General features: G+C 39.0%; 2 protein-coding genes and 1 non-coding gene across 4 annotated transcripts in view; 2 read left to right on the top strand and 1 right to left on the bottom strand.

The window, feature by feature from the left end:
* Positions 1-12,444, bottom strand: part of LOC144609965 (heparan-alpha-glucosaminide N-acetyltransferase-like) — a 198,711-nt gene extending 186,267 nt beyond the window's left edge. Inside the window, exons 1-3 of the mRNA XM_078428374.1 lie at positions 12,360-12,444; positions 10,060-10,151; positions 558-697 (exon numbers count right to left, since the gene is read on the bottom strand). Of these exons, the coding sequence (XP_078284500.1) occupies positions 558-697; positions 10,060-10,151; positions 12,360-12,444 (317 nt within the window). The remainder of the gene's footprint in view (positions 1-557; positions 698-10,059; positions 10,152-12,359) is intronic.
* Positions 374-480, top strand: LOC144610123 (U6 spliceosomal RNA). The gene has a single exon (XR_013549399.1). It is a non-coding gene; the product is annotated as a U6 spliceosomal RNA (small nuclear RNA).
* Positions 12,445-15,999: 3,555 nt separating the features above from the next.
* The window catches only part of ecd (ecdysoneless homolog (Drosophila)), a 22,809-nt gene continuing 13,363 nt past the window's right edge, over positions 16,000-25,445 (top strand). For both annotated transcript variants that reach the window (XM_078428386.1, XM_078428385.1), the window contains exons 1-7: positions 16,000-16,253; positions 18,452-18,569; positions 18,687-18,774; positions 20,028-20,206; positions 21,273-21,465; positions 22,274-22,402; positions 23,515-23,646. In XM_078428386.1, coding sequence (XP_078284512.1) covers positions 16,037-16,253; positions 18,452-18,569; positions 18,687-18,774; positions 20,028-20,206; positions 21,273-21,465; positions 22,274-22,402; positions 23,515-23,646 — 1,056 coding nt within the window. In that variant the 5' untranslated portion in view covers positions 16,000-16,036. The remainder of the gene's footprint in view (positions 16,254-18,451; positions 18,570-18,686; positions 18,775-20,027; positions 20,207-21,272; positions 21,466-22,273; positions 22,403-23,514; positions 23,647-25,445) is intronic.

Raw genomic sequence — 25,445 nt, 5'->3', positions numbered from 1 at the left:
AGCACAGGCAATCTATTTATATCAGCTGGAATACAGTTGATCCTTGCAGTACTGTAGATACCTTCACACATTACGACGCTCTCAGGTTCTCGACTACACAAGAGTCACCTATTATCCAGCTTCTTCCAACCGTTTTCTGATACAGCCTCATGTTATTTTGACTCAGCTGTTTATCAGTTCAATTGCTATTCTAGGGTTTTTTAATTAGTTAAAACAACTTTGAAGAAATTATGAAAGCTGGACATAGAGTCAAACAGGAATTCATTTTATAGGAAGACACAAGCAGCAAAATCAGGGGAAAGTGGGAATGGCTGGAAGAAGTTGGATAAGAATAGACTTCATGGATGTTTCACGTATTAAAAAAAAAAAAATTGTGCTCGCTTCGACAGCACATATAGTAAAATTGGAACGATACAAAGAAGATTAACATGGCCCCTGCGCTAGGATGACAAGCAAATTCGTGAAGCGTTCCATATTAAAAAACTTTTTTATTTTTTAATAAATAAATTAATTTAAAAAAATAATAGCCACATTGCAAAAGGTAACTTTCCTCTTACCTGCAGATGAAAGAATGGTTATGATCATCTCCAATAACAATCTGGAATGTCAGGGGAAACAGGACGCTCACAATGGCACTTGAATTGGTGGGGCTATCTCCTTGTTGAGTACCTGCATGCAGGAGAACCTGATAAAGACACTAAAAGAGAAGAATATTCTGATTATCCTTAATGCTCAAGAGTCCACAATGATCAACAGAATGACACTTCAACGTCTCGTTCTCATTGACAGCAAGGTTTTGTCACCTGTTTCTCTCCTTCACTGCCTGCTCTCTCAATGTTGTTGCATGCTCCAAGAATGGTTTAATGACTTGAGTCTAGCCAAGAATAACTCAATTCCTCCTCTTTTATCTGAAAACAATTGTTCCAATCTTCCACAATAATTCCGCAAATATTCCAATAATTCCGCACAAAATTCTAGATGTGGTCTCACTAACAGATGACATCCCAACTATTGTACTCAATACCCTGTCAAATGAAAGTAAGCATGCCATAAGCCTTCTTCGGCAATTGGCAACACTGCCCCAGAGCTGGAAGATTGTTCTAATGAAGATCTTACTTGCTGTGTTATATTGTAATAACTGGAATAACTTGCAGCAGCAGCTCGATTCAGTACACAACACAGCATGGAAAACCATCTGTCGTTTTCAGGTTATTGTACCGGCAAACCCCCAACATCACTGTTCTGCAAACCTCCCATTGACAGATACCAATACCAATTTCATAAACTAAGCAACCTGCGCTGTTTCTTTAATGCTAAAAAGAGATGGGATATTTTCCATATCTTTGTTCAATCTACACTTCCTATCCAGTGGAAGATAAAATAATCATTGTAGATTACAATTAATGGAAATTAGCCTTGACTAAGATAATCAAACAAGATTATGACTGGCATTTTGCAACTTGAGCAGTTACATTTTAAAGTTATTTTTAATTTTGACTCAGCATAGAAGTCAGATACAAGAAAAGACCACACAAGCAACTGAAGATTATCCCTCTGGTATGCCAATTCACCCATGAAGAGCCATCCCTTTTATACCTATTATTACTTATTCCTTCAATACCTAAACTTTGCAACAAAGTTGACTTGCTTGCCACATAATATCATCCAATAATATTTTAAACAGCTCCAATATTTTTGCTTTCATTGTTTTAGCAGATTATTTTTAAATTTATCATACTGAGCAAAGCATCAGATAATATATCTGTTTTCAATTAACTTTTCATTCACTTCCACTTATTTCTCCTGGCCATACTTTCGTGATTTAATAATATTCAGCACTTACATTGCCTATCTAGAAAATGTTTTATATACTTTCATGAGGGCCCCACTTAACCTAAACTGCAAAGCTTTTGTTCTGTTAAGCTTTCCTTGTAACTCATCTTCTTTACACTTTCCATCACCTTGTTGCTCATCTCTGCACGGTTTCAGTTCTATTGTTTTTGTGACATTGCAGCCAAAACAAAATATAGTAATAACCAAGAGTTCAGAAAGAGACAATAATCCCTTTTACATGCAGCAATGGGAATCATTAAGCCATTTCTGGTTTCTTTCTTGAAATTGGACTGCCTGAACAAAAATAACACTAAATCTGTATTTCAAATCTACATACAGTCCCACTGAATGTGCATAAAAGGGAACAACACAATGATTTAAAATTAATGGAATCAGAAGGTTTTGTTTCAGTTCTCCTTCCAGCTCCACTGAATTTTCAAGCCTGATTATCAGGTTGATAATCAGGTTGATAACTCAATCCCTCCAGTGATCAGGATCACAACGGACACTCTAGGACAATAATGAAGAAGTAAAGTAAACTTAAAATCTGAAAAAATATTCAGCAGGGCAGCCATCAACAATGGAGAGAGAAACAGATTGAACAATTCAGTGATGACTCAAGGTTCCAGGATCTGCAGTTTCTTGTGTGTATTTATTTATGTTTTATTGTAATTGCTTGATCTTCAGCCACCCAACTGAATTTGTGTTGAAATTCATTTCTTCAATTAACTGTCAATGGATTGAGCATTAATAAATTTGTGTTTAATTTCCTTTGTCTTGTATTTTAGATGTGCAAATCCATTTGAGCTAAAGCTTCATGAAAATAGAGGAGCATTACAGTGTCAAGTGAATCTCCTTATACACCAAAATAACAGAATCATTTACCTCTAATTTATGACATGCACCAGAATTAGTTGAATTATTTTGACATTTGTTCAGTGCAGAGGTGTCCCGCAAAGGGTTAAATCAACAGCTTATTATTCCAGGTGCATACTTTGTAACAGATTAATGGTCCTCGATTCCTACTTTCTCAAATGCTGATCGGTTTAATCGCTCATCCTATAGATCACTGTGGCACTCTCATTATTCAGTAACTGCTGGAGTCTTGCCAATGTAAATGTAATTCTGAATTCCTTTAAGCTGTCCTAAACCATTGGCATAAGTGAATAGATGAATGGATTTTGGCATAGCTAACCTGCCAAGAATTCTCGCACTTGAATTATAACTTCTGTCAAGATAAAACTGTTAAAGGTGTAATATTTACATTTTGGCAACAACACATGCTTATAAAATAATCCGTGTGCCTTACTTATAAAAAAATACAATGTGTATGACTTGTATAATCAATGATTTAAATATTACACAATACAAAGGAATGTTTTGTAACTGTGATCAGGAATTTTGCTCACTGAATGATACAGTGCCCTCCATAATGTTTGGGACAAAGACCTGTCATTTATTTATTTGCATCTGTACTCCACAATTTGAGATTTGTAATAGAAAAAAATCATATGTGGTTAAAGTGCATATTGTCAGATTTTAATAAAGGCCATTTTTATACATTTTGGTTTCACCATGTAGAAATTACAGCAGTGTTTATACATCGTCCCCCCATTTCAGGGCACCATAATATTTGGGACACAGCAATGTCATGTAAATGAAAGTAGTCATGTTTAGTATTTTGTTGCATATCCTTTGCATGCAATGACTGCTTGAAGTCTGCGATTCATGGACATCACCAGTTGCTGGGTGTCATCTCTGGTGATGCTCTGCCAGGCCTGTATTGCAGCCATCTTTAGCTTATGCTTGTTTTGGGGGCTAGCCCCCTTCAGTTTTCTCTTCAGCATATAAAAGGCATGCTCAATTGACTTCAGATCGGGTGATTGACTTGGCCACTCCAGAATTGAACATTTTTTTAGCTTTGGAAAACTCCTTTGTTGCTTTAGCAGTATAGTTGGGATCATTGTCTTGCTGTAGAATGAACCGCCGGCCAATGAGTTTTGAGGCATTTGTTTGAACGAGCAGATAGGATGTGTCTATACACTTCAGAATTCATTATGCTACTACCATCAGCAGTTGTATTATCAATGAAGATAAGTGAGCCAGTACCTTCAGCAGCCATACATGCCCAGGCCATAACACCCCCACCACCATGTTTCACAGATGAGGTGGTATGCTTTGGATCTTGGGCAGTTCCTTCTCTCCTCCATACTTTGCTCTTGCCATCACTCTGATATAAGTTAATCTTCGTCTCATCTGTCCACAAGACCTTTTTTTCCAGAACTATGGTTGCTCTTTTAAGTACTTCTTGGCAAATTGTAACCTGGCCATCCTATTTTTGCAGCTAACCAGTGGTTTACATCTTGCAGTGTAGCTTCTGTATTTCAGTTCATGAAGTCTTCTGCAGACAGTGGTCATTGACAAATCCACACCTGACTCCTAAAGAGTGTTTCTGATTTGTTAAGACAGGTGTTTGGGGATTTTTCTTTATTATAGAGAGAATTTTTCTGTCATCAGCTGTGGAGGTCTTCCTTGGCCTGCCAGTCCCTTTGCGATTAGTAAGCTCACTAGTGCTCTCTTTCTTCTTAATGATGTTCCAAACAGTTGATTTTGGTAAGCCTAAGGTTTGGCTGATGTCTCTAACAGTTTTATTCTTGTTTCTCAGTCTCATAATGGCTTCTTTGACTTTCATTGGCACAACAGCAATAAAAGTTTCCAAAGGTGATGGAAAGACTGGAGGAAAGACTGGGTGCTGAGAGCTCTCTAAGTACAGCATGTAATTGTGAAAGCTAATATAATGTTGTTGTTTATTGCAAAGTAATGGATTAGAGAAATAGAGAGATTATGCTTCAGTTTTATAGAGTATGGTGAGACCACAACTAGGGTACTGTGTTTAGTGAGGAAGGATGTTTATACATTGGAAGCCATTCGAACAAGGCTTACTAAACAAATATATGGAATGAGCAGGTTGTCTTACATTTCTAATTCATATGTTTATATGTATATCAAGGAATTGGAGGAAAAGTGAGGAGGATGCAAAATGATTACAAAAAGATTTGGACAGGTTAAGTATGTGTCCTAGAAACTGGCAAATGGTGTATAATGAGGGAAAATGTGAAGTTATATGCTTTGATTTGAATAAAAGAAAAACAGAATATGTATTAAACCTAATAAACTTTGGTCTACAAAGAATCCCCAGTATTCTGGCTCATGTGATATGAAAAGTAAATATACAGGTATGGTAAGCAATTGGGGATACAGGTCTGTGATTCTTTGTCACAGCTGCGAAAGAGAAGATTACAAATAAACTTTCAGTAGCAGTGAAGATAGAGGAGGAAAGGATAGCAAAAAAGGGGATATTTTTGACAGGGTGAGGCCAAATGAATTAATGTAGCATTATGCATCTTTGTCTGTATAATGTTTGTTGGTAGCATGACTGTGGAACATACCCAGAGGTTATGGGGAGAAGGCAGGAGAATAGGGTTAGGAGGGAGAGATAGATCAGACATGATTGAATAGCTGAGTAGACTTGATGGGCCAAATGGTCTAATTCTATCCCTTATTAACTTATGATACCCAGCAACCAAATTATACAAACAGAAAAAGAAATCCTGAACCAAAACGAAGATGGGTAGAAATAAGTTACCTAAAATTGAAGATATTGAGTCGAGAAAGGCTACAATGTACTGAGATGGAAGATAAGGTTTTGTTCCTCATGCCTGCATCGAGTCGCAATGTTATTAATCAATGGAACAGATTGGAGAAATCAAATGATCTACGCCTCCATTTCATGTCTTCTTACACAATCCATATATTTATGTACCAACTTTCTTCATTTGGTAGCATTTTTGCCTTTTGGTTAGAAAGTTGTTACCTTAATAACAGGTTACTAAGCTCTCTATCTCCTTCATGTGCTCCATTTTGTCTGTGAATGCTTCTGCTCGCTCGTCCGTGCAGGTTCTGAGGACACTCTGAAAGTTGCTTCATCAATCAAAATAATTTGACACAGAGCCAAATAATGAGACAAGAATAACAACAAGATGTGATAGAATCCTTGGTCAAAGAGATAAGTTTGAAGGAAATGGAAGAAGTTGAGACCAAGAGTTTTCAGAAGTAAAGTCTAGAGGCCAAGACATGTAATATTTTTCATGTCTGTTTCAATTCTCACCAGAATATTTTTATACAACATGTTTTTAATTAATTTTTCATCATTTAATGTAATAAAACATTTTCTTCCTGTCATGAAAAAGACTGTTCTCTTATACCACGTGGAAACATTAAAGTGCTGAAAGGGTTTATTCCAGCAGATATCAACCAGCCTTTTTGGTATTTTTAAGATGAAGCAATGCAAAAAAAAGAGCAAAATGATCTGAAAGGAAAACAATGAAATAGGGAGATAAACTGCAAATCATAGTTCAAAAAGCTGCTGTAGTATTCCATTTTCATCTATCTCACCAATTTGGGAAATGAGAGGGGTGGGTGGAGCAGAAAATAGTCCATTAAATTTGGACATTGAGTCGTAAAAGCAAAAATTGCTGAAAACACTCAGCAGATTAGAGAACAGAACATTCAGAGCTGAGTCTTTGAACTGGTTAGTACAACAAAGAAAAGTTCCTGGCATTTTAGACTTGTATAACACAGAAACTGGCCCATTTGTTCCACCAAGTTCATGCCAACCTTTTGCCATCTACACTAATCCCATTGGACGGCATTGGGTCCATTTCTTTCTCTGCTTTGCCTTTTTAAGTACTTTCTAAATATGTCTCTAATATATATCGTGATTGTATCTGACTCAACCATCTCCTTTGGCAAAGAGTTCCAGATACTGATCTCTGAATAACATTCAAGGAAGAATTGAATGGATTGTTTGTGATTTTGGGACCAGATAATTGCATTACAGAATCGTATCCACCATGCACTTAAGTCAATTAAAGCGAAAATGGATATATTGAAATCTGATGTTCAGCACCAGAAAAAACATGGGAATGTTGTGATTTTTTTCCCCAAGGAAGGGGAAATTATTTCATTATTTCAGAATTTCACATTGTGTACAGTATTAATGCTCGTCACTGAACAAACAATGATAACAAATCAGTTGATCTAATCATTAACTATAAACTACCTGACAGCAAAAAGTGTGTTTTCCAACTGGCAGATTGGTTCTCATAAACAATTTGTCTTCTCAAAGTAAATTTAATTTCAGCTTAGTCAGAATTTCAGTAACTGACAATTTATCCCATGAAATGTTGCAAGTGTTGATTTATTTTGTCCTAAAGTTATTCAAAGCACATCATAAATTCACATACTTTGTGTTTTGCGAACAAAACGTGCCTTTATCTCAGTATACTCTCAAACTAAAGGAAAAGGCATCGCCAGATGTGATGCTCCTTGAATTGAATTGTGATGCTTCTGTGGAAATTATTTCTTTACCTTCTTGGACCAATGAATGTTTACATTAGAGTATGACCAAGGCAGAGATGGTTGTGAAAGAATTGGATAAATAGTTGAGATAGATGTTAAAAGCAATGCAAAGCGGGTCTTTGGGATACGTTTTGAACGCTTCAGTTTAGTTTAGTGTCAAGTGTACCGAGGTACAGTGAAAAGCTTTTGGTGTGTGCTAACCAGTCAGCAGAAAGTCAAAACATAATTACAATCAAGCCATTTACAGTGTACAGATACATGATAAGGAAATAACATTTAGTGCAAGGGAAATCCAGCAAAGTCCAATCAAGGATAGTATGAGGGTGACCAATGAGGTAGATAGCATTTCAACATTGCTCTCTGATTGTGGTAGAATGAGGAACTGTGAAGAGCTGAAAGCTTCCTGTGTATGTGTACAATTTGTACATTTGTAGTGGAATTGATTCTAATTACAAATACATAAAGTAAGACAGTTGCAAGATATTCCATTGGCAAAAGACAAGGAAAATGTAGGTTTGACAATAAGTAGAATGCTGAAGGAAAGATATTAGACTTCCATTTATTTGGCGCTTCTTCCCATAACCTATTGAAGTATTTCAGCTACAATATTTTAAATGCAGTAACTGGTGTTAGATTTTGCAGAATATGCCAAAGAAGATCACGGAAACATAAATGAAATAGAAGTCAGTTGGTATATGATATTGATTGTGGGAGACATTTTTTTGCCCCAAATAGTCATAGAAACTTCCTTTTCTTTTACAGAAGTATGAGATGGTTAACATCCATCTGAACTTTTTAGTATAAGAAGATAACTGCAGATGCTGGTACAAATCGAAGGTATTTATTCACAAAATGCTGGAGTAACTCAGCAGGTCAGGCAGCATCTCGGGAGAGAAGGAATGGGTGACGAATATGAGCACCTCATATTTCGCTTGGGCAGTTTGCAGCCCAGTGGTATGAACATTGACTTCTCCAACTTTAGATAGTTCCTCTGTCCCTCCCGTCCCCTCCTCCTTCCCAGATCTCCCTCTATTTTCCTGTCTCCACCTATATCCTTCCTTTGTCCCGCCCCCCTGACATCAGTCTGAAGAAGGGTCTCGACCCGAAACGTCACCCATTCCTTCTCTCCCGAGATGCTGCCTGACCTGCTGAGTTACTCCAGCATTTTGTGAACTTTTTAGTATTTCAGTAAAGCTCTCATCGAACAGATAACATCTTTAACAATACACCACTCCTTCAATTCTGCATAAGCCTTTGCAATCACATTCTGGAATGGGTCTTGAACGTTTAGGTCCTTGACTCAAATATGAGAATAGACTTTACAAGCCAAAACAAGCTTGCAAATATAGAAGCACCTGTGGGATTTTCTTTTTTTGTCTTATGTGTTTCCACGTGTGGATTATTCAAAACAGTTTGAGAAACATCCGATGAGCAAATGCACAACTATAATCAGAATAGCTAGCTTCTGACACCACCTGGTGGCTGACATGAAGAATTTATCAGTAACATTCTTCCTATTAATATTTATCCCCAGCAAGGAAAGACAGATGAAAACGTACATGTGCATCTCTCTCCCTTTGGATTCCAAGTAATGATGATACTTGATAAATCAGCTGATTCTGTGTTAGCAACAAATCAAACCAACAGAAGCAACATATGAAGATCACATTCTTTTTCAGGAGAAGTAATTTACAAAAAATATATATTCAAAGACATGCAGTTAAGTATTATTTCCCTATCACTGCTTGAATTACCACATGTGATGATTTATTTTTACATTATAATATTGACCATACTTTCTTTCTAAACTTAATAAACTTACCTGTGCTGAATTTTTTTAGCCCTTCCAACATTAAGGATCAGTGTGTTTTGATTAATTGTAAGATACATCATGGAAATAGCCCTCAGGCCCTTCACTGATAACTTTTCACACCAGTGCTATGTTATCCACCTTTCACATCCACTCCCTGCACACTTGGGGCAGTTTACAGAGGCCAATTAACCCACAAACCCGTTCACCTTGGTAACGTGGGAGCATCCAGAGGAAACCCATGCGGTCGCAGGGAAATGTGCAAACTCCACACAATCCGAGGTCAGGATTGAACCCAGGTCACTGCTGCAGTGGGACAGCAGCTCTACCAGCTGCACCACTTGGTTGCCCATGTTCTTGAAGCCTATTCCCATTATTTGTTTACCTGTACCACCCCAAAGACAAAGAGTGAATTTTAAAAGATGTTGAATACCTTGATAAGTGAAACTCAAAAGAAACTTTTAACATATTCCAAGAATGGTAACAAAAAGGAAAACAGAAGAAAGTTGACTGAAGGATCAGAAATTGTGTGGTGCAGATGTTCTGATGTCATGACTTAATATCAACTCTTTCCTCAGCCCCAAAAGTCTGCAATAGTTTTAATTACAAGCTTGGAAATATCATAAGACGATTATATTTCTTTAGTTGCCATGTTGCATAACTAGACTGCTACAGTTTTGAATGAATATAAAATACAGTTTCACCTTGCCTCTAATGTGTGATTACTGACACTAGTGTGCAGTCAATTTCGTTGATTTAGATGTGTAAGCAAGATTGAAGTGACAGGTCACTTCCAACCTAACTTATAGATATTTCAATTATCAGTATTCATATGCAAACCACGGTAAAACGTAGGAAGAGCAGTTGGAAGAATGTAGCTAAAGTACATAAAGAGTGCACATGGACTTCACAGACTATTATCTATGCCTTTAGCTATTGTTGTTAGAACAGTGAATGTTGTGGATAGTCAAATATATTGACTAACATCCTCTTACCTTGTAGCAGTAATCAGACAGGTAGAGGATGCTGACATTATGCTGGCTCAGGGTGTTATGTAGAATAACCAGGGCTTGATCAATCTTCAGATCTGGAGGTAATGGGAAACAAACGAACAGCAAATTGTCACATCTTCTTTTGATAATTGTTCTATTTCCTCCCATACATTGCACTTCATTAAACTGAATGAATGAATGAATAAGTTTATTGGCCAAGTATGTGCATATACAAGGAATGTGCCTTGGTGCTCCGCTCACAAATGATAACACAAACATACAGTTAACAATTAAGAATAAAGCATAAACACATCAAAACAATAAGGATACACCATTACGGTCTAAACATGTGGGTGAAAATAAACCAGAGCAAAAAAGAGACTACAGACTTTGGTTATTGAGTAGAACTATCACTCGTGGAAAAAAGCTGTTTTTTATGTCTGGCTGTGGCTGCTTTGACAGTCTGGAGTTGCCTTCCAGAGGGAAGTGCTTCGAAGAGTTTGGTGCCAGGGTGAGAGGGGTCAGAGATGATCTTGCCCACTCGCTTCCTGGCCCTTGCAGTGTTCAGTTCATCAATGGGGGGAAGGTTGCAGCAAACAACCTTCTCAGCTGTGCGAACGATCCGTTGCAGCCTCCGGATGTCGTGCTTGGTGGCTGAGCCAAACCAGACCATGATGGAGAAGGTGAGGACGGACTCAATGATAGCAGTATAGAATTGGACCATCTTTGCCTGTGGCAGATTGTGTTTCTTCAGTTGCTGCAGGAAATACATCCTCTGTTGGGCCTTTTTGACTGTGGAGTCGATGGTGGCCCCCCATTTAAGGTCCCTGGAGATGATGGTTCCAAGGAATTTAAATGACGCCACAGATGCGACTATGGTGTTGTTGATGGTGAGTGGGGGGGAGGGGAGGGGGGTCTCTTCAAAAGTCTGAAACTGGAAGGTGATCTCAGTCCTAATCATGGATTTGTGCGCTCTGACAACGATTTAAGTGCATTAAGCTGAAAATTAAGCATATTCTTTTCCTCGCACAAGCCGAATTATTTACGCCCAATTGCCTTGTAAATAACATGTCATAATGATGTTCGAACCAATGACAGTATTGTACACATTGTGTTGTGCAGATGTTTAGGTGTCATGACTTAATATCAACTCTTTCCTCAGCCCCAAAAGTCTGGCTGGATTAATTTGGCACATTTCTTAACTTTGACTCAAAAACTCTTAACTGGCTCAGCGCATTGATACAATCACAAAAAAAAGGTTTACCATGGATCTATCTCCTCCGAAGTTTGAGGAGAATCGGCATGTCACCGAATGTTTTACGAACTTCTACAATTGTACAGTGGAAGGAATTCTGACTGGTTTGGAAATTTGAACCTTCAAGGATAAAGGAGGCCACACTGGATATTGCCCAGTGCATCACAGATGCTGACCTCACCATCGAAGGGATCGACAGGAAGCTTTGCTTCAAGAGAGTAGCTAATATCATCAAAGAGCCGCACCACCCCGGCCACACTCTCTTCTAACCACTACCATTGGGAAGAAGGTACAGGAGCATGCGAATCATTGCATCACTGAAAAAGTGCTATTGTGTGAAAGGAACTGTCTTGTTAATGAGATGTTAAACCATGACATGTCTGTTCTCTTAGATGAAGTCACGTTTATTGTCATATGATTAAGTACGGCGTAGTAGAAAGTCTTGCTTGCACGGCATTCCAGGCATTTAAACTTAAAGAATGTAAAAGATCACGTTGTTCAGTCAACATTTCTAGAATAGATTATCTAGATATTATCACACTGCTGCTTGTGGTAGCCTGCAATGTTTCTAAGTTAGAGTCATTCAGCATGAAAACTGACCCTTCAACTTAATTCGTCCATGCTGACAAAGCTGCCTCATTTATACTACTAGTCCCGTTTGCCTACACTTCACAGCAGTCACCACAATTCATTGAGTGTAAAGTGCTCTGGGATCTTCTAAAAGAAACGTGAAAGATACCATGCAAATGCAGCAAGCATTTGTCTTCTTTTTTAGCCTCTGCACAAAACTATACTGGATACTCTGCGATCCTTTATGTTCTAAAGTTCAACATTGTTTGCAAGCCTCACTCAACAGCAAAACCTGAATCCATGTCCACAAATGAAAAACACATAAAACATGAAAAACATGAATCCAATCTGCATGGCAGCTATCAAGTCTGAGATTTTAAACCATGAGATATTTAATCCAACAGGTCAGTATGATATGAATATCACAACAAAATCACTGCTTTGCAATCCACCGTCAGTCTCCATTTGTATTTCTTACCCAAAGAAACTCCTTGGCTACTCATCATTGCAACGAAAACCATGCCAACCACAGCCTTTTTCACCTCCATGTTTGACAAGTGCATAAGGATTTGAACTTTGGCCTGCTTTAAAAGGCAAGAGCAAAGTTCAAAATCAGATAAACAGCTGCAGAAATAATCAAAGTAATTTACTTTATGTGAGCACAATAAATTAGCTATTAATATTTCAGTTTACACCTAAAAAGTCCTAATGCAGTCCATAAAATTAATGTAACAATTGGCTATCTCTATTTGCTACGTTGCATTTTTTTTCCATTTAAGTTAAACTCTCTATTAAGTCAATGTATAATTAAGGTTAGGGTTACTGCAGCTAGAAAATCTCCTGTAATAACCCTACTTTCCACTCTGTCGACACTTTCCAAAGTACTTCACAGTTAATAACATTCAGGCATATTCTCAAAGCCCAATTGAGGTGGTGTAGCATCCACACTACTTATCAGAATCCGCAGTTTGTGACCACTCAGAATGGTTTACGAATGTTCAGACTGGCACTACGAACTTTGAGCCCATTTGGCAGAAGTACACAGAAGCCCAAAGCAAATGGCAGAGGGAATTCACCACTTCCCATTGACTCACCTGCCAAGCACCTCCTGTCCAGAGTCCCACGTGAACCTCATAGTCTTCTCTGAACCCACTAAATCGAAGTGGAAGCAAGTCATCCTTTGATCCTGTTGGAGAATGCTGATTTACATAAAAACACACAAAGTGCTGAAGTAACTCACCCGGTCAAGCAACATCTCTGGCGAATGTGGATAGGTGACATTTCGGGTCCGGACCCTTCTTCAGACGGTGATCGTATGGTGACATCACTACCTGATAAAGAAGAAAATGTGCTGAATAAATAGGCTGTTGTTAATGCAATAGTTCATGGTATTGCAAGTTGTTGACGTAAAAGCACTGTAATAAACATCTGTCATGTTTCTTGCCCTCCTGATGCTTTGACCTTCTGAGTGCTTCCAGTATTTTCTGTTTAGTGTTTAGCCACAGCTCTTGCTCACTCTAAACTAACCCCCTTTGCAGCACTCCGCTCATCCTCACTTTCCACTGCACCGCATTCAAAGGATCATCTTCCACAATTTCTGCCATCTTCAACAATATTCCCACATCAGACATATGTGCCCCTCCTCTTTTAACATTCCCAAATGATTATTATCTCTGTTTCATTCTATTTCACAGTTTATTTTGTAGTCTGTTTCACTCTTCATCTCCACCAACCACTTCCCTTCTCAAGGCATTTTCCATTGATACTACAGAAAATGCATCTTCCTTTTCACCCCTTACCTTCTTGTCATCTTGGGAAGCAAACAGTTCTTCCAGCAGAAACAATAATTCATTGCACTTCTTCCAATCTAGTGTATTGCATTTGGTGCATACAATATGATTCCTTCTGTTCTGCAGAAACCAAACACTGGATGACCACTTTGCAAAAACCAAGAGCGACTGTGAACATCCATTCATCTGTTTCTTTAATTCCCATTTCCATTCTAACCTCCCTTTCCTCGACCTCCTACATTCATCCAACACTGCTCAATGTAAACTCAAGGAGCAGCATCTCATCTTAGATCTGAACATTCTGTAGCCCTTGGAACAATATTGAATTTATAAATTTCAGGTGAACATCACCTTTTATTTCCCCAGCACATCACAAATGGTGGTCAGTCTTTCTGCTTCAACTTCTTATTCCTTTCCACCTTCAGTCTCTCTCTACTATTTTTTGTAATTGATACCTTAACCAGTTTGATATGTATCCAATTGAATATTCCTTCTGTTCTCACCACCCTTTATTCTCTCTGGAACTTAAGTACATTTGATGTTTTTCTTTGCCACACAAAGGATCTTTGACATGAAACATTCGCTATATGTCTCTTCCCACTGATGCTGCTAAGTGCTTCCAATATTTTCTCTTTTTGTTTAGGATATAAATGGATCTTGCTCTTATTGTAACAGTGTGAGTAATTATTATGTGTCATAGAAATGCAAACTGTTGCTGCAATAGTGCAATCAAAGTTTAGTTTAGTTTAGTTTATTGTCACCTGTACCGAAATATAGTGAAAAGATTTTGTTGCATGCTAACCAGTCAGCGGAAAGACAATATATGATTACAATCAAACCATTCACAATGTACAGATACATGATAAGGGCGTAACGTTTAGTGCAAGATAAAACCAGTAAAATCCGATCAAAGATAGTCCGAGGATCTCCAAAACAGGTGGATAGTAATTCAGGACTACTCTCTAGTTGTGGTAGGATGGTTCAGTTGTCTGATAACAGCTGGGAAGAAACTGTCCCTGAATCTGGTGGTGTGCATTTTCGCACTTCTATATCTTTTGCCCGACGGGAGAGGGGAGAAGAGGGAGTGGCTAGGGTGCAACTCGTCCTTGATTGTGCTGCTGGCCTTGCTGAGGCAGCATGAGGTATAAATGGAGTCAATGGAAGTGAGGTTGGCTGCGTCCACAATTCTCTGCAATTTCCTGCGGTCTTGGATGGAGCTGTTCCCTGAAGCTGTGTTAATAGCAAGTCTGTGTGTATATCGGAGGTAGAAATGCTAAAAACAATGGGCTTGTTAAATGGCAAATACTAGCTGGCGTCTTGGTTTGAATTGAATTCAATACTTTATTGTCACATGTAACAAGTCACAGTGAAATTCTTTGCTTGAATACCCAAGGTAGGCAAATAGTCGCCCAGAAAGGGTACTTACAAAGTTACAAAGTACCTCCGCCGCGCCACAATGTATTAATGAATTGTACACCTCCAACAGCTTTTGGAACTTCAAAGCAGCACCTCTTCTTTTCTGCTTTCTACTGCACAACCGCCAACAGCTGGGCTATCTTGTGCAGGTTTTGCTCGCGTTTTCTTTAGGGCTGTATTTTTTTTTTTAATTATTATTATTTTATTTTTTTTGCTAACCTTTTTTGCTTGGGTTTTTTTCTTTACCTTTCTACGGCAAATCACCAAACCGCTGCCACCATGTTGTACTCCGTGGTCCGGTATCTGTTATACAAGTACACGTGTTTAAAAGGTTAGAAAGCTTGAGCTTAAATCCAGGCTGTTTATTCCAAGGCCACCTGGAACCAGAGTGATCACCAAATCACCTCATTCTCTGATACACATGTTACTACACGGGCAAACAAAGTAGTCCTTGTGATACAACAAATTGGTCCTTGCAATATCACAACAGGTACTGGTTGCAAAAAGGTTATTTAGATTTTTATGTGGGCAAGTTTGGTGAGATGATCCATGTCCAAGTTGTCGAGCTGTGACTGTCTTGAAGTGTGACAAGCAAGGCGGGTGCACATCTATCTGGTGGTTCTTCGGACTGAACCCGAAACGTCACCCATTCCTCTCTCCGCAGATGCTGCCTGACCCACATGAGTTACTCCAGCACATTGTGTTTATCTCTGGTTGAAACCAGCATCTGCAGTTCCTTCCTGCACATTTCACCAGAGAGTCAGATTCAAACCTGCGCGGCAGTTGACGTTCCGTACGCGGTGTCGTCACGCAGGTGGTGGTGGTTGGGGGGTAGCGTCCAGGACGTGATTACGTCATTGGCACGATCACGTGACGGCAGGGGAGGGGGAGCGTTTGAGGGTCGGAACCGAGCGGAGGTGTTTCAGTGACGGACATCAGGCGGCTCGCAATGGAAGGGCTGATGGAGGGGATGCGGGGGCGGGTGCTGCAGGACACGGTTCGTTACCGGCTCTACCTCAGCGCCCACGTTTCGCTTTCTGACCCCCGGGCTTGCAGGGACAGATTGGAGCGGCAGCGGGAGGAGATCATGGTCCGCTTGGCCCTGCTGTCCGCGGGGTACATCTGGCACAACGAGGCCTTCAACCTGAGCTACACGGCGGCCCGGGGTGAGTGGATCTCCGGGAGTGAACTCTGCCTACAACTGTCTTCAGATACCATCGACACAGCCTTCTGCCATCACGAAGCCTTGGTGCTGTGGTTCCACAATCTGTATTTGAATCCATGGGCTCTTACTCCGGTCAAGTAATGTAAGAAAATAACTGCAGATGCTGGTACAAATCGAAGGTATTTATTCACAAAATGCTGGAGTAACTCAGCAGGTCAGGCAGCATCTCGGAAGAGAAGGAATGGGTGACGTTTCGGGTCGAGACCCTTCAGTCTGAAGAACGGTCTCGACCCGAAACGTCACCCATTCCTTCTCTCCCGAGATGCTGCCTGACCTGCTGAGTTACTCCAGCATTTTGTGAATAATTACTCCGGTCAAGCATCATTATACTATGAAGATAGACGCAGAATGCTGGAGTAACTCAGCAGATCAGGCAGCATATCTGGGGAGAGAAACGAGTGACGTTTCGGGTCTAGACTCTTCCTTCTCTCCAGAGGTGCTGCCTGACCCGCTGAGTTACTCCAGCACTTTGTGCCTATCTTCGGTGTAAATCTGCATCTGCAGTTCCTTCCTACATTACCCAGTATCCTATGGGTTATATCTCCACAGCTGCTGCCTGACCACACAATTGTCTGTAGAAGTGTCGACCCGAAACATCATTTATACCTTTTGTGAGATACTGCCTGACCCGTTGAGTTACTCCAGCAGTTTGTGTCTATTTTCAATTTACAAACCAAATTGGATTTTATCATAGGTTTCCAAAAACTTAAAGTATTTAATTTACATTTTCATTATAAATTATATTGGCCCACATTGAGCAGATATTTGTAACACGCATATTAGTCAGGATGTCAACATGCCATATGACTGTGGTATTGACTTTCCATTGTAAAAGAGAACACATAAAATTATACCACCATACGAAAATGGACCATATCTACAAACACGTGCAATCTATTCTGCTTTTCCCTGAGGATTACATTAGCTCCCGCTGTTTCATTCTATGGGAGGTAATTACACTGTATGTGAAAATAGAGACTTAGATGGGTTTGAATAAATGGTATTCTTGCCTCTGAATCGGGTTCAAGTCACTCCAGAAGTTTAAGCAGAAGCATCTAAAGTATTGTTGTAATGGGGGTAATCAGAACTGACTTCACCTGGCAAATCAACATTTTTTTCTTTTGGGTGGATAGTGCTAAGCAGCGGAAGTGTGCTGGGTGCAAATTGCTTTGTTCTTAAATTAATACTATGATTAAACACTTCATTGTATGTTAAGTTACATCTCCGCACCACCACCACCCATTCCTCCGCTAAAATATGGAGGACATAATTTACACTAGTATGTTGGTACATGTGGCACTAGGTTGTGGAATGAATTAAACAAAAGAGAGGGAATTGAAAAATTAGATTTGAGGAAAACCAAGGGCACAGCTGAGGAAGAACAACCTGGATCTATCTGCAATGCCAAATACCTGCGTTTATCTAGTAGCTTTCATTTTTTTCAGAGTTTCTCCAAAGCATTTCACATTCAAAATTGGTCCTTTGCAGTGTAGCTCCAATTATATAGGCAAATGTCTGTTTCCATAACAAAATAACAAAACCTTCTGTACAAGGTAGTTGATGCTGTAGATGATACTGTCAGTTTTTGTGTGGCTTGGGGAAAGCTCCCATTAATTCATATACAAGGACAGCCAGGTCAGTTCTGATTACCCCCATTACAACATTAATATATTTAAATTTCACATCATCTTAAAAAAGATTATGCTTTTAGTTTAGTGTTTAGTTTAGCGATTATAGCATGAAAACAGGACCTTTGGGCCACTGAGTCCATGCTGGCCATTGATTACCTATTCACCCAAGTTCCGTACCCATTTTCTCATCCGCTCCTAACACACTAGGGGCAATTTTCAGAGGCCAATAAACCCACATGCTTTTTGGGATGCGGGAGGAAACCAGCACACTCGGAGGAAACCCATATGGTGACAGGGTGAACGTCCAAACTCAACGCAGACAGCAGCCGAGGTCAGGCTCGAACCTGGGTTGCTGATACTGTGATACAGCATCTTTGCTAGCTGCGCCACAGTGCCACCCTTTGCTATGTCAATGCATGTCAATGTTCCTAATTCTGAGAGTGTAGAGACACTTTGGTGCACCATGTCTTAATGTGTTTAAAAGGTAATGCAAGTCTGTTCATTTCAGGAGACATTCCTTCCCATATCGGTGGTATGACAAACTTTGGTGATAATGTGGATGATGAATGGCTGATTGTGTACCTTATTCAACAGATCACCAAAGAGTTCCCAGACTTTGTGGCAAGGTATTGTCATTGCATATCATTGAGAAATTACATTTTGAAATAATATATTCCAATATCTCCAGAGAACGAGACCCTTTGTACGTCAAACTAACATTAACCTTTTGTTTTTGCAATTAGCATAGAGGATGAAGATGGGGACTTCCTGCTTATAGAGGCTGCCAAGTATCTGCCCAAATGGTTAAACCCTGACACCAGTGTAAACCGCGTAAGAAACCCTTCACTCTTATCTCGCCTATTGTCTCTCTAGAGCAAACACTTTTATTAACTTAGAATTAAAGTCTACATTGGTTGTAGAGAACTGAATATAATAAAGAAGTTGCTATAATTCTGCCTTTAGATAAACAGCATAATTATTAGTTTTGTAAATGTATGTGGTATTCATTATTAAGTTTATGGTGGTTTCTGAGAACTAAAGAGTCATTTTTCATCATATACAATACAGAAAGAAACCTTTCCATTTAACTTAAGGAAGAAACAAAATGTCCTAGTCCATCAACCATTTACATGCTAACTACCACATTAGGATAAAAGTTTGGGTATGTGACTATTTAATGTCACATAATACCAATTATAATAGTGAATTACTAACAAGGTTAAGAATTGAGAGTATTTAATTGCCATAGTTTATCAAATCATAGATTGCCAATTGCCACACCAGGATCAGAACAATAAAATTCTTACTTATAGGGTCAAATGTAGTGCTATAATTACTTCATGGACTTAGTATATGGATTTATTCATCAAAGAACAAGTTATGGGAAAATGTCACAGTAATTTGTTTGCTCACACACTGTTGATGGGAATACATTGTATAATAGACTAAATATTGACGATGCTGTTCTTGCAAATGAATCTGGAAGTTCCCATTTGAATATTATGAAGGAGTTCTCCCCAGCGTCATGGCTAATGTTTAGGCCTCCCTCAACTTTTGTAAAAATGGACTATCTGATCATGGATATTATTAATGGGAGCTTATTGTGTGTTATTTGATTACAATAGCGATGACGTATTAATATCACTTAATTGGAATGTAAAAAAGGTAAAAAGAATATATGTATACATATGCAAGTCTTTTATTTCCCATAAAGGAATATAGGATTATAGGGTTATAAAGGAAAACCTGAAACATTTTACACATAAAGTGCAGAAACAGCAATTCAGTGAATGTTTTTTTTGGCCTTTAATAAATGTACCTAATAAAAGAGCTAAAAATGTAATTAAATAACAGAAAACCACAAGGACACTTGGTTGTAAACTGAACTTTACAATCTTGTTTTAGAAGTACTGGGATATTGCATGTTGAAAAAAGTTAATTGGTGGGCATTATTTTTTGTACTAAATGTTTCTCTAGCACCTTATGCAACTGGTAATTGCACCTTCAAGAATTGTAGATAGATTGCTGGTTGTTCCTGACATTTTGGACGGAACTTAAGTTTTATTATTTTCATTCCTTTTTAGATATTTTTCTATCATGGAGAGTTGCACATCATACCACTCCCTCAGAACACAGGGGAACTATCATGGTTACCGGCTGGCAATCCGACCATCCCTGAAGTCCTCAGCCTGCTTCCCACCTATTCTGAAAAGTGCCTGGCAGTAGAGCCCATTCGCAAAGCTATAAGCAGACGTATTCAAACGTAACTAATTCTTTGTCTTCATTAATTCCTAAGAATATAACACGTTATTTTTTTCCCATCAAAAAGTTACAAGAAACAAACACATTTTTAATGAACATTTTATCATGGAAAATCCACTTCAGCATTTAGTAATGCTGCATAAACCTCCAGTGACAGATGAGTTCTTAGCTTTATCTAACCATTTCTAATGTTTTCATTTTAGATTCAGAAACTTGAAATGATTTCTGAGTCTAGCGTAGCTTACTGATTTTGTGCTTTTTTTATTGCCACAGATTAATTTAGCATTGATTCTAGCGTGTAAGCAGTCAAATTCAGGTTAGATTTTAATAAATCTAGATACATGGTGATGAAAAGAACACAATGTACAGGGCAAAAAAAAAAGCCATTACAGTCAGTCACATTTACTGTGTCTTTTTTTAATCAACGGTACAGATAATTTGTTTTTACAAAATTCCATTGTTATTCCTCTTTACCCATCTGATAATACTAGAGATGAGTACGATAACACAATTCAGAACTCCACCATTCAGTGCCTTTTGATATTAGTGTTGATAACACCATTGGATTATTTTTGGTGTATTCAGTCAGTTGTCGGCCAGGTATAACTAGGTATAAATGCTACTGTAGACGGACACAAAAAGCTTGAGTAACTCTGGATCAGGCATCTCTGGAGATAGCTGGAGTTACTCCAGCTTTTTTATGTCTGTCTTTGGTTTAAACTGGCATCTGCACATTTAAATGCGACTGTGTTCTTTTTGTAAATTGTAACGATTGAATGGTTTGCAGTTCTTGGCAACTTGTGGAGTTTAGGGCCAAATGATTGCAGAGGGAAATAGGCACTAAAAGGACTCACTGATGGACTGCTTAATCATCTACTTACAATCCCAATGAACTCTGCACAGTACAGATACATCAGCATTTACCTTTATTGTTCAGTCTTTTATGTTGATCAGGTCACTGAAGACATTGGACTTAACAGCATGCTTGAAATATTTTTTTATTGAATTGGGTCAATTGATTTTCAATTCTTCTTTTACCTCGAGTGATACTTCTTTGTCTTCTACAGTTATCCAGAAAAGATTCACAATGATCAGCACAGAGCTAACTGCTATGTTCCAGCAGGTGTAGCTGCAGTGTTAAAGCATCGTCCAGATCTGTTGGCGCCTGCCATCCAGGCCTTCTATCTACGCGATCCAATTGACCTACGAGCTTGCCGTTCCTTTAAGTTCTTTCTTCCTGAAACACGTGTGATGGCTCTGGTAAGGATCTTCACTGGACACTGAACAGGCATTTTGCACCATTGAGATGACGCATGAGAAGAAGATAGATAGAAGATTGAACAGTACAGCACAGGAACAGACCCTCTGCCCATAATGGCCACGCCAAATATGATGCCAATTAAGCTATTCTCTACCTGCACATAATATTATTTGTTCTACATGCTGATACTTGAATAATTCAGCCAAAATTTGGCACAGCCACACCTGGAGTGAATAAACATCTCAGTTCTGTATCAGCTTATCTGTTCCTACAATACACCATTCTGTGAGGGGCATGCCAATGCATCATGCATCCACTAATGGAAAGAGTTTCAAAGTTATAACTCATTAAACCTACAGCATTACCATAGTTCTGTGGGAAATTTATCTTACCCAGGCTTTAAGCTGACCAGGGCAGGAAAATCCCGACATGTGTAATTTGTTATTTTTATTTGCAATTTGTTCTTTTTATTCTTTCTTTCCCACATACCCCTCCTAAATCTGTGAAGAAGAAATAAAATGACTTTTAATTCAATGACCAAGGAAAAAAAAATGGTGAGAGGTATGACATGTAAATGCATCGAAGTGACTACTTCTGAACTTATTAATCAACAGAAAGGGAGCTGTTACGTTTTTAAGAGTCAAGAGTATTTTACTGTCATATGAGATATAGTACAAAGACAATGACCCCAGGTCTGTCTAGTTCAGAGCTTATATGGATGTTGTAGTGTTTAATAGCCTGATGGTTGTAGGGAAGAAGTTGCTCCTGAATATTCGTTAAGTTCATTGCAACGTTTCTTTATTTTAGGTGACATTTTCGAAATGTCTGTATGCCCAATTACAACAGCAGCCGTTCATGCCAGATAGACGGAGTGGTTACAAGCTGCCTGCACAGTCTGACCAGAACTTCAAAGCACATGCACTGGGCATGAAACTGGTAGGAAATGCTGTTAATATACTCGGATGTTTTACTGTTAAACCAAAGAGTGCCCTCTGGTGAGCAATTTGGTTGCTTTGAGAACTATATTCTGTACTCTGTATTTATGCTCGACCTATTATACTTGAGTTGGGCTTGATTGTATTTATGTACAGCATTATTTGATTGGATAGCATACAAAACAAAGTTTTTCACAATACCTTGGTACACATGACAATAATAAATCTAAACCTATAATTGAACTATTTGCGAGGGATTATTATGGGGTAAAATGGTCAAAGCAGAGTGAATGCTGCACTCAGTTATGCTTACTGAGCCCGAGGGAGACATTTTGTGTGGAGGGTAACCAAAGTTTAACTACATTGAATGAAGATATTTAAGTTATGATGAAAAATGTCTAATTTTCTTAAAATTAGTGAATATTAATTTTTCACTAATTTCAGAAAGGTATGAGTAAAAGCTAGTAAAAAGGCAAATTTAGGAGCGGTTATCAAAAAATGGCTCTTCACATGGGGTGAAAAAATAACAGTGAAGTGAGGGCAAAAATCTTTGTGGAATTATTGTAGAAACAGTTTTGTGTGGAGATGGGGGATATACTGACAATGGAGGTAGGCGAATGCAGTTCTTGAGATGAGATGATTATCTAATTACCAGTGCCAAAAAAAATTACATCTATATTCTCTGAAGTTTGGAAGAATGAGGGGTGATCTTATTGAAACATTAGAGGGCAAATGTTGAAATATTTCCACGAATGGGAAAAATCTCAAACAAAGGGACATAGTTACAGGATTAAGAGGCAGTCACTTAAAACCGAGGTGCGTAGAAACTTCGCACAGAGGGTGGTGAAGCTCTGGAATTCTCCATCTTGTAGGATTGTAGCGCCTTGATCATAGGCAGTATTAAAGAAGTAATAGTCAAATTTTGAGATCAGGGAATTGATGTCTATGGAGAACTGGCACAAAAGAGAGGATGAGGAGTGGATCAGCCATAATCATATTGAATGGTGGAACAGTCCTGAGGGGCCAAGGGGCATACACCAGTTCCTCTTACGTTCTTTTTATTTTTTAATATCCTTAATAACCCAAAATACCTCACTTCCTTTCTTTCCCTAGGCCCACGGTTTCGAGATCCTATGTGCCAAATGTTCCCAGTCTGTCTCTAATTTTAAAGCTGGAAATGCTGTTGCCAGTGACCCCCAGTGGGAAAGGTTTCTAAACAGCCTCAAGAAAAATGCCTATTTCAGGGTAAGAACTGAAGTTATTGTTACTCTGGATTCACATCTCATACTGTTGAAATGTTGCTTGTAGAACTCTGTTTTGCAGTGAACTTTTTTTGAGAGAATTTTACTACTAATTTCACAACTTTCTAGAGGCTTATGAGATCGATTTGGTTACTTCCCAAATTTTCAGTAGCTTACTTCTGTTAAACACAGCAGCTGTAGGTAAATGAAATGGGTAGCCGCAAATTATGTTACACAGAAGCAGTTTATTCATCCTAATGTGTTGCTGTGACCAAACTTTAAAATGGAGCACTGAAATGAAGTATAGTGCTTTAGAATGTCCCATGGTTATAAAAAAGTGCTATAGGAATTCAAGTGTAAGAAAATAACTGCAGATGCTGGTACAAATCGAAGGTATTTATTCACAAAATGCTGGAGTAACTCAGCAGGTCAGGCAGTATCTCAGGAGAGAAGAAATGGGTGACGTTTCGGGTTGAGACCCTTCCTCAGACTGATGTCAGGGGGCGGGACAAAGGAAGGATATAGGTGGAGACAGGAAGACTGGGAGATCTGGGAAGGGGGAGGGGAAGAGAGGGACTGATGAACTATCTAAAGTTGGAGAAGTCAATGTTCATACCGCTGGGCTGCAAGCTGCCCAGGCGAAATATGAGGTGCTGTTCCTCCAATTTCCGGTGGGCCTCACTATGGCACTGGAGGAGGCCCATGACAGAAAGGTCAGACTGGGAGTGGGAAGGGGAGTTGAAGTGCTCAGCCACTGGGAGATCAGGTTGGTTAAGGCGGACTGAGCGAAGGTGTTGAGCGAAGCGATTGCCGAGCCTTCGTTTGGTTTCGCCGATGTAAAGAAGTTGACATCTAGAACAGCGGATGCAATAGATGAGGTTGGAGGAGGTGCAGGTGAACATCTGTCATTGAAATCTTTCCTTCATCTAATTGGATATAAGCAAAGCCATTTTTGCAGTGACTTCTTGAGAAATATGAGGCAAATTCCACATTTTTTACGGTAACACAATGGCAGAATTAGTAGAGCTGCTGCTTCACAGCACTAGAGATCCGGGTTTGATCCTGACCTCAAGTGCTGTCTGTGCGGAGATTGCATATTCTCCCTGTAATCGTGTGTGTTTCCTCCAGGTATTTTATTTTCCTGCCACGTCCCAAAGATGTGCGAGTTTGTAGGTTAAGTGTGGCCTCTGTAAACTGCCCCTAGTGTGTAGGGAGCATATGCGAAAGTGGGATAACATAGAACTTGTGTGAATGGATGATCAATGCTTGGTGTGGGCTCAAAGGGCCTGTTTCCATGACATAACTTTCAAATTAATGCCAGATTTTGATTGATTATAAAGTGAGTATCGATGCACTGAAATTAATTTAACCACATTGCAAGGGTAACGATATATGTCTTTTTTATCAGTATGAACACTGGTATACTCTGTTTCTTTCTCTACTCAAGTGGATTATAGAAGAGGGACAGTTTTGAGAATTCTTCTTTCATAAATTAAATCTGCTGGTGAAATAGTAAAGTGCTTTGTATTTCACAGCTGTAAAATCTGAGAAGTTGGGATGCACAAAATTTATATTTAATGTTATGCAAAATCATTACTTTAAATGTCCTCGGAATCTTTCCACAAATCTTATTTGTCAATGGGATTTGCATGGCAGTGGTGGGCCTATGATTAAGTCCATCGTCAATCCCCGAACTGTCCTTGAGGTGAGCCATTTTAGTTGAAGATCAGCCTCCTTGCTGTAGGTCTGGATTTGTGTAGACAAGACCAATGATGCCTAGCAAATTCCCTTCCCTCAAAAAAA

This window comes from Rhinoraja longicauda, chromosome 35, assembly GCF_053455715.1.
Source record: "Rhinoraja longicauda isolate Sanriku21f chromosome 35, sRhiLon1.1, whole genome shotgun sequence".
NCBI classification, from domain to species: Eukaryota; Metazoa; Chordata; class Chondrichthyes; order Rajiformes; family Arhynchobatidae; genus Rhinoraja; species Rhinoraja longicauda.
This window is presented reverse-complemented; position numbering and strand designations above follow the sequence as displayed.